Raw genomic sequence first — 9769 nt, forward strand, 5'->3', positions numbered from 1 at the left:
AAGGCAGCAGATGGAGGGCCAGGCTGAAGCAGGCTCAGATCAAAAGGTGGTGGTGGGAGGGATGCAAGAAGCCAGGTGATCTAGGAGAGGACTAGAAGTGGGGACGTCCCCGTGTGCTGTCACCCAGCTGTTCTCCTGGAGAGCAGGGGTATCCCACTCTCAGGCTGGGCAAGCGATTCTCCCCGGCACAGCAAGGCCACAGGGGCTATGGCATCCAGGTGCTTCAGGAATTTTCCCAGGTTTTCCTCACCCTCACAGGGACTAATCCATCCAGGATCCCCATTTGCACCCTCTGGTGCCAAAACCTCCCTCTGGCCCCTCTGCCAGCTCCCACCCTTGTACCTCCAGCCCACAACAGCCCCGCTGACCCATCCTTCCCACAAAGCAAGGGATTGGATCTCAGGGTGACAAAGGACGGTTGCATTAACACAAACGCTCACTAGAAGTGGAAAACACACAACCCCCCAACAGTCTGCTCCAAACTCCAGATCTCTTATAGCCAGGGATGCTGTGACACACCACTCTTCAACAGTTGGCTCTGCACAGCCAAGCCCTCTGCTTTGGGGGCTGGTGACGCAGGGTGTGAGACCCAGAGGTTAATGGGGGGAGCGACAAGGGGACCAGCTGTTCAAGTTCCCAACATGACAGCAGCTTGCTCCTCGCAAGTGAAGCAGTCAGCTGAGCGCAGGGCCTTCATGCCTTCAGGTGTGGTCCATATGAAAAACCCCGACTCCCCACCCTCAACACCAAGTTCTGTATTACTTCTCTGAAAGCAGACGTGTACATGAGCATTCTCTGGGAAGGGGCAAAGCAAGAGGACCCAGCTCCTCATCACAGCCTGCTCTGAACCCCAGACCTTTGCTGGGGTCCTCCCAAGACCACGCTAGAGACTTTGGTCACAGCCTCCAGGACCCCATCGATGCTCTCCAGCAGCCCCGAGCCCTCTGCAGGCAAGAACAGCAGGGTCCTGGTCCAAGGGGCACCGACGCTCAGCCCCGAGCACCGCCAGCAAGCTGCAGAGCTGCATCCTTCTCCCAGGGTGCGCGGATGCGGTCACCTCCCCGACAGACCCTGCCCGAGGGTACGGCGAAAGCTGACAGCCACCTGTGACACCTGACTAGGGTTAAGCAACTGAAACATGGCCAGCAATTAGCAATCAATCAGCAGCCAAGAAAGAGAAGCAGCTGAAGAGAGAGGCTGGTTGCAAGTGCTGCCAAAGCTCTCGGATCGCAGGATGCCCCCCTCCTCCTCCTCCTCCTGGCTGGCTGCTTTTAGAGCAAGCTGAGAGAGTCCCTCCTCCGTGCCTTCGGGTACGTCCTTGCCGCACGCCTTCCTCTGCCACCGCGCAGAGCTGGGAAGCAGCCTCTCCTCTGGGACCAGCAGGACTCTGCTTTCTGCCCTGTCAAAGCACACAGCCTGGTCCCCCCCCAACATCGACTGCTCTTCCAGCTGCCCCAGGGCCGGACGAGCCCCCCCAGAGAGCTGGGACAGAGCAGGCCGGTCAGGGGACAAGGGAGCTGGGGAACCCCTCTGATGGCAGCAGCAGCTCCTGCCTGCAGCTTTGGCAGCCGCACAAACACAGGCCGCCGCTGGCGGCTCTGCTCAGTCGTGTTTGCACATTCACACCGGTCTGGTGGCCAATTAGCTCAGCTAAAGGCAGCAGCATCGTCAGGGAATCCCAGCGCCAGGCACGGCGATCGCCTCCTTCCAAGGCCACAGGCAATCCCATGGCTGAGAGGATCTCCTGCCACCCCGACCCGCAAGTCGCCAGCCAAAGCTCAGAGCTGCAGCTTGCCCGGGCGAGCGCAGGCACAGGCTGCACGCAAGCCTGCTGAGCGCAGGCAAGTCCTTGGGGGAGGCAGGACAGAGATGAGGGGGAAAAGCCCCGTTCTGGGCCACCACAAATCATCCAAGCACCGTGACAGCCATCCCCGTGTCAGAGCTTTCCCGGGACCCTCCAAAAGGGGACCAATCCCCTTGCGAACAAGCAGCAAGCTCACCGGACCCTCCTGCCTCAGCCCCCCTCTGGCACGGGGCAGCAGGGAGCAGAGCCAAGGAGGTGAACCCCCCTCCCAGGGCCCTCCTCCAGTTTGACGGCAAACAGCTGATAACTACTTTTTTGAGCGTGTTTTGTAGCTCCTACCCTAAGGCCAATCTCCAACATGACTGTTACCAAGGGAACAAGCTCTTTGCTTTGACAGTTCTGTTTTAAGGCTCTCCCGCCTGCCCAGCGAGGTGTCTCAGAAATGGTTGCTTCGGAGGCCCTGGTACATCGCTTGTTGCTTTGCAGGCATCTAAACACTTGCAGCAGAGCGCTGCCCAAGCTGGCATGAGAAACTGTCACTCCCAACTGTCCGAGGATTAAACACACAAGGTTGTGTAAGAGGATATTTGTAACAGAAATAAGAAATGGGGAAACCCTGGAGCTCTGCTCCCCTCCTAGGGGACAGCACGTCTGCTGATGGGCACCAGACACTAACGCCTCCTCCTGACTCCCCAGAAAGACAGGAGGGAAGAGCAATTTCAAAAGATTAAAATATAGGTTCAATCCCGCTACTCTTTCAGGTGACTGCGGTGGATGCTCTGTTGTGCCCAGCTGCAGCAGGGAGTCCCCCCCTCCCAGTGGATGCCCAGGGAGAACGGAGCGCACTCGGCTTTGGCTGTGGCCCACCAGGACATCTCAGTTGTTGCATGGTCTGTCCCTTTTGGAGATGAAGTCCCCAGCATCACAGGGAGACAGAAAAAAAGCCAGAAACAAAAGCTGGTGAGATGGGGCGAGGCAAAATAGAGCCCCCCAGGAAAGTGCCACGATGCCGACCTGCTACTGCGTTCATCTGCTTGGGATGAAGGAGTTTAAAGACAAGCTAAGAGCAGAGCCCTGCAGCACGCAGCCAAGGCAGGAGCACCACCGGCAGCACGCTGCACCGCTGGGCCCATCTCCCCACAGCTTCCCCCGCACGTCAGACCGGGAGGGGAGCAGAGTGCAAGCCTGACGGCAGGAGAAAGGAGCACAAGGAGTTGCTGTCCAGGGCACAGCGCCAGCACAGACACCGCCAAACACATCCCACCTCTGGAAAACAGGTCCCCAGGGTGCACGGGGTCCCAACTGGCTTCTGGCACGGTCACCCCGCGCTTGTCTCCATACTGAGAAAGTGAACCCAGCTCCTGTGCAGCATCTGCGCAGCGGATGGCCCAGGATGCCTGCTGCTCCCTGCACCGCCGGCCACTCAGACCAGAAGTCAGAATTCGCTTTCCCTGGAAATGGTGGCCTGAAAACAGCAGCAAAAGCAGTGGTCTGGAGAAGCTAATGTTCCACATTGGGCTTGCCAGTAAATACACCGTCTGAAGTGTTGTAAGGTGAGGAAGAGCATCTGTAGACGGAGCACTGCCTGGAGCACCACCTGAGGAAGGGGCAGGTCCCCTTGAGCAGGACCCCGCAGCAACAAGGGGAAGCTCACAGCTCTGCTGCTCCACAGACACAGGCAAACTCCGGGATCACCCAGGAAGATGCTGCTGCCTGGCTCCACAGCAAGCATTGCTGCCCTCCAGCACATCCCTGTGACACCGGGGAGCCTCCGCAATCCCCGAGCTGTGGGAGCTGCAGCGTCCGACACCTGCCCGTGCGCACACTGGTCCCTGTGCCCTCAGCCCGCATTACAGCGGAGGCAGAGCATGACGCCAGGCAGGTGACTGGAATGGTTAAGCATATTCCTGCCCAGCCCTCATTGCGTGTCTCGGCTTCTCCGCCTCCCTCCACTGTTATTGACTGCTCGTTTTAGGTAGCCTCGTCTGGGTTAATGCTTCTGGTATCAGCAGGGCTGCCCAAACACAACACATGGCATTACTGCATCTGACTCCTACCTCGCTCCTCTCCTCTCCCCCCAGCCAGCCCAGCACCCGCCCAGCCCAGCCCAGCCCAGCGCTGGCTGCGACAGTGGCAGAGGGGCTGAGACAGCCCTGGGTGAAAGCAGGAGCTCTTTCAGAGCGGGATAGAGAGCCTTGTCCCCCACCTGCCCTTGCAGGTGGACAGAGGAGCCACGGCACCAGGGAGATCACTTACACCTCACCATCACTGCATGATGAAGGCTCTGCTGCATCGCTGCAGGTGCCTGGCCAAGAGCAGAGGGGAGAGAACTGGACCAGATGGTTCAAGCTGAGCTGACCCAGTAATTCAGAGGAGGAGGATGAGATACATCTGACTACGTGGGTGAAACAGCCCTGGCATCACCTTCAAGGTTCCATGGAGTCACTGAAGAGCCAAGCAACGAGGAGGCAATTCAATCTGTGCAGACGCAGCACCAGATGACCTGCATGGCCAAGCCATTGCCTGGGCTGTAAAAGCAGCCTGGAAAGCAGTTCAGATGGAGACAAGGCTGGGCACCGGAGGTACCGCGCCAAATGCCAGCGCAGGGAGCAGAGCACTTCCCAGGAGGCATCTGCACAAGCAGACCACGCTCCGCAGCGGCTCTCACACAGTGGCAAATACATGGGCCCCAGAAGAACAAGCCCAGCAGCACGCAAGCAGAGCCCATCAAGCTCTAAGACCACCACACTAGCACTGCCACGAGCAAAGGCACCTTGGACACATCCTGCACCACCTCCTCCCTCATGCTGCTGCTCTCCCACAGAACCTGAATGGCCACGTGACACTCTGGATTGGGGTAAAACCAGGCTAAAACCAACCTAGTGAAAACAAACAAGAATGTTAGCTTTAATGCGGATTCCTCCATCTGGCTAAGTGCCTGGCCGTGCCAGCACCAGGGTGACTACCCAGATGTAGACGCCTCCAGTTACTCTGGCAATTCCAACACCCCTGGCAAGGCGAGAATGTCAGGCAGAGGGAGAAGAGGCAGTGTCTAGCACGCAGGAGACCTCACAAGCAGGGAATCCTGGGCAAGTAGGGTGCTTCCCTCCATTCCTTCCAGAGAAGGAAAGGTACCCACCCTTGGGAGGCACTCAACTCATGCTTCAGCAGTAACACCCCAGTCTGGTGGGGATTTCTCCTCTGGCCGGCAGACCAAGCTGCCATGCTCCCAGCAAACACCCTGGCCTCAGCATTGCAGACCACGCCAAAACCTGAGGCATTATCGGCACAGCGGCAAAATTCCCGTCCCACGGCAGCAGTGCCAGCACATCCCTCACCGTCTGGGTATGCAGTGGTGCAGCTCTGCAGCACTTGATCCCGTGTATTGTCTTAAAATCCAGCACTGCCTGTTGAGCCTAACGCGTTATGCCAGACAGCTGAGTGGTGGCTTTTGCGCTCCCTGTCCGGCTCCCTCCGCCCGGCTGCTCACAGAGGGATGCTTTCCTCTGGCTGACGTGCTGATCCCAGCTGCATCGCTGCTGCGAGAACAGCTCGCTCCCCCCAGGCAGCTGATCAGAGTCATCCAAAATCAGGCCATCCAGGTACCGAGTGATGCAGATAGGTCGCACTCCCTCTCCTCATGCCTGCACACCACCGCCTCATCAGGGATGTCACTGCTTCCTCTAGTGCAAGGGCTTGTGTTGGCACAGAAAACGACTTGTAGCATATGGTGAGCCCTAATGACATGTGAGAACAGGGCATTTGCACACATTAGTTGGGTAAAAGCACTACCGTAAGCAGCAATCAAAGGATTACATTAGCTTCAGACAACTAAAGGGTTTCCACCGTGCACTTCTGCACACGAGGGCTCCCTCCCCAGGGTCTCCTGGTCGCGGGTCCGGCACGATGCTCCAGGCTGGAAGTCGCACACAGCCTCCCGCAGTCTGGCTCAGGACCAGCGCTGACATCTCCCCAAAGCTTCTCCCGAGGGAGAGGACTACAGGACCTGCAGCCATCATCTGCTCTAGGGCTAGAGATGGTAAGAGCCCTGTGGGAGTACAAACCTCTCTCCCAGCCCTATGGTCCTACCACTAGACACCGTTCCCACACAGGAGGGCAGGGTGGGCGATTTCTTAGAGAAAGGACACCAGCTGGAAGCAGAGGGCATTTCCCCAAGACAGAGAAAGCTCCTCCTGTGTGGTCTGGCGGAGCAGACACCTCCACCAGCTTCAGAAAGATGAAGCCACCTTCCAGGAAGGGGATCGTCTCCTGAACGTGCCTCTCTGCAAATGCCAGGCAGGGAGCTCATCTCGCCTGGCTTCAGACATCTCAAGATGGTCCCCAGGCTCTCCTCAGCCAACGGGGAGGCACGGGCATAGCCTCAGCATCTACAGGAGGAGACAGCGCATGCCCCTCTGCTGTGGCATCTATACCTGCTCAGGCAGACCCAGCTCTAAGATGCTCAACGTTGAGGCTTCTCCCAGTGAGAGAAACACACGCAATGAGTGGAGCAGCTCTGGTACAGTGGGAGGTAACTGATGCGAGACCTGAGCTCAGCTCCCTGCTGAGCCACTGAAGCTGCCCGGCTCCCTCGTTGCCCCAGGATGGTGGTGCTCCTTCTGCTGCACATCGAGGGTTGCTCAGAGCCCGCAATGCCGGTGCCGCAGCAGGATAAGGTTGCTACCGAGCACAGGGAAAAACAGCCCCAAGAAGTCTGTTTTTGGCATGTTGGGGCTCCCCATGGGAAAACAGTAGGGCACTGTTCAAACAAAAGGGTTACACAACTCTGGAGTGGAATAACTCCATGGGGGCAATAATCCTCGCAGCAAGGACAACCACGCATCCAGCCCAAACACTCAGAAATCTGCCGACAGCAGCACAACACCAGCCAAGTGCACAAACACGGCCCCGGTGTGAGGGACCAGCGCTTCCAGCGCCCAGGCGGCTTCAAGGGGCTCTACGGTTGTAGCTTTGAAATCCAGAGCGCTGGAGGAGCGCTTCTTCAAGGAGAGGAGACAGCTACTCCATCCCTGCCCCGGGAAGAGTGCTGCAGAGGGGCTTTCCGAGCCAGAGAACCATGCTGGGAGCTGATGGCTGAGCGGCGCAAGGGTAAGGCACTGACCGCCAAGACATGCCAGCAGCTTCTTTTCAAGCTTCTTCCAGCCATCCGTCTCCCCTGCTCCCAAAGCTTTCTGGGGGCCCGTTTGTCTCACTGCGTCGGACAACAGATTGCCTGGCAACTCATGGCCAGGGCTGGGCCACAGTAGCAGGCTAGCCCTGGAGGAAATCTTGCAGTGTCATCATCCAGGCTGCATCCTGCCCTAGGACTACACACAACTTCAGGTCACAGCCACCCCTCCTCATGTGAGCACTTGCCGGGCGGCTCAACCACCCCCTCCCGCCCGGCTCCGACCCACATGCTGAGCATCGCTACGTGCAGAGTGCCAGGACATCCCTGTGCCGTGGGACTGAGCATCACCCACACCCAAGTGACTCTTTCGGGCTCTTGTGGGAGGACCGTGGCTGCAAGCAGAATAAATCCTGGGATTCATGGATGAGAACGCAGCCACCAACCTGCCCCAGAGTGGCTCTGCTTGTGACAGCCGCCTCTTCCAGCAAAGGGACAGGCCGCAGGGGAGGCACCTGCTGGGGTGGGGGGCTTGCTCCTTGCACCAGCACAGGCAGCCCAAGCCACGGGCAGGAGGCTGCCAGGTTCAGACCTCTGACCCTCTGCACCCGCGCTCTCTCCACCACAATCGTCCTTGCGACCCTTGATCCCAGGGCCACGTACCAGAGTTACCTCCCTGCTTCCAAGGAGCCACGGGCAGGGACTCGGAGGGCAATTGGACCCTCTCCCGCTGCCAGCCTCCCCAACACCCCCCAAAACACAACACACAGACTGGAGGTAGAGCCGGGCCCCAGACAGCTGCTGCATCTCCCCATGACCTGCTTCATCCAAACACACACAGCAGCAATTTGATCACGACCAGCGACTCCTGACACGGCAAACGCAGCCGCCGGCAGCCTGACAGGAATCACAGGCCCTAAGCAGCGAGCGCTGGCGATCCAGCAAGGACTCCGCAGTTGAATGGTCATGGAGAACAAGGTGCTGTCATCGACGAGCCCTTATCAAAATGACACTCGCTTTGCGGCACTCCGTTACCGGCTGCCTCGCCCCGCAGCGCGCTGCCCGCCGCTGCGGTGTACGGCGGTAAACAGCCTTTGTTTCGGGGGCTGGTGCTCCAGCCCAGCCCCGCGCCGCCCACACGCGGACCCCGAGGACCGACCAGACGCTGCGATGCCACCAGGCACCCTGGCGGGACTCCGGCAGGGTGGGGAGCGGCCGCCCTGCCCCGAGTCCACCGCCCCCGGGAGCTGGGGGGCTCCCACCGGGCAGCTCCCACCAAGGGCTCCTGCTCCGCCGGGGCACCGGGGACCCGCCCCACCCCGGGGGGGTCACCACCGCTCCCCCAGGGCTCCATCCCCCACCCATGGCGGTGCCTCCCTCCCCCCCGGGGGTCACCACCAACCGCCACCGCCCTCCCGGGGGGGCGGCTCTACCCCGCCGGGGAGTCGCCATCCGCCAGGCCCCCCCACAACTCCACCCGCCCCGCCACTCCACCCGCCCCGCCGCGGGCAGCGCCGGGAGGGGCCGGGATCCGCCGCCGCCTGTCTGGAACCTTCCGCCGCCCCGGCCCCGGCCCCGCCCCGGGCGGTTCGTGGCGATGGGGGAACACGGCGGGCAGCACCGACGCCGCCGTGACCTTGAGCCCCGCCAGCCGCCCGGGGCCGCGGCAGCCGCCCCCGCACCCGCCCGGGGCTGGCGGCGGCGGCGCGGGCGTGCCCCGAGGGCCGGGGCGGGGCGGGGCGGGCGGCACCTGCCGGGCCCCGCCGGGCTGACCCACGGAGCGACGCGGCCCCACGCGCCGCCGCCCCCCACACCTGTCGCTCGCGCGCGGCCGGTGCCCGCCGCTCCCCCCCGCTCCCCCCGGCCGCAGGAGGGAGGGGCTGGGGGGCGGCGGGGGCTCGGCGGTGCCGCCACTCACCGTCGCGGGAGAGGTTTCCCCGGGCGGCGCCGAAGCAGGCGAGGAGCAGCAGGAGGCCGAGGGGCAGCATGGTGGCGGCGGTGCCCGCGGGGCCGGGGCGAGCCGAGCCGCAGCGCGGAGGCGGCGGCACCGGGCGCGGCGCTGCTCTCCGGACTGGAGCCGGCGGTGCGCAAGCGGCGGGGACTAAATAGAGCGCGAGGAAGAGACCATTCGTGCCGCGGCGGCGGGGGGGGGACGGGGGGGCCGCGCCGATGCCGCCCCCCTCGGCCCCCGTGTAAACATGCCCGCTCCGGCCGCCGGACCCCCCCGCGCCCCGAGGCGCGGTGGTGCGCTCCACATGCGCGGCTCCCCGCGGGAGGCAGGTGGGCGCGGGGCGGCGGCGGCGGGCGGTCCTGGTGGTCCCCGCGGTCCCCGCCCCGCCCCCGGGCGGAGGGGCCCGGTCCGAGCCGAGTTGCCGTTTATCAGGGTGTCGTCCCGGCCCCGATTCCGGGGTCCCGCCCGGAGGGTCGTCCCGGCCCCGCCAGCAGCCCCGGCCCCGAGAGGGGTCCTCCGGGAGCGTCGGCCCCGGCGCTCGACGGGCCCGGCAGTCCCTCGGGGCCCGGCCCTGTCCCCGTCGGAGCCCCCCGCGTCCCACCTGCCCCAGCGAGGCGCCCAGGCAGGCCGCGGGTAGCTGCCGTGTCGCCGTGGCTCTGCGCCCCGCGCGGGCAGCGCAGCCGCTGGACGGCTCCCCCAGGGCCAGGGCGCCTGGCGGGCGGGGCCCCGCCGCGCCGGGACTGCCCAGGTGGGTCTGGGGTCTGGAAAGCACCTGGCGAGCCCCGGGCGGAGCGACGGGGGGCGGTGGCAGGCAGGGCTGCCAGGTGCTGCTGCTCTGCAGGGCGGGGGTCCTGCGCCGCCCTGCCACGTGCTCGGCATGCGGCGG

The 9769-nt window shown here is 62.8% G+C and overlaps 1 protein-coding gene across 4 annotated transcripts in view; it reads right to left on the reverse strand.

Moving 5' to 3' along the window:
* Window positions 1-9005, reverse strand: part of CADM3 (cell adhesion molecule 3) — a 31534-nt gene extending 22529 nt beyond the window's left edge. For all 4 annotated transcript variants that reach the window (XM_075176335.1, XM_075176334.1, XM_075176333.1 and 1 more), the window contains exon 1: window positions 8851-9005. In XM_075176335.1, coding sequence (XP_075032436.1) covers window positions 8851-8920 — 70 coding nt within the window. In that variant the 5' untranslated portion in view covers window positions 8921-9005. The remainder of the gene's footprint in view (window positions 1-8850) is intronic.
* Between the last annotated feature and the right edge of the window lie 764 nt (window positions 9006-9769).

This window comes from Calonectris borealis, chromosome 29, assembly GCF_964195595.1.
Source record: "Calonectris borealis chromosome 29, bCalBor7.hap1.2, whole genome shotgun sequence".
In the NCBI taxonomy this organism is placed as follows: Eukaryota; Metazoa; Chordata; class Aves; order Procellariiformes; family Procellariidae; genus Calonectris; species Calonectris borealis.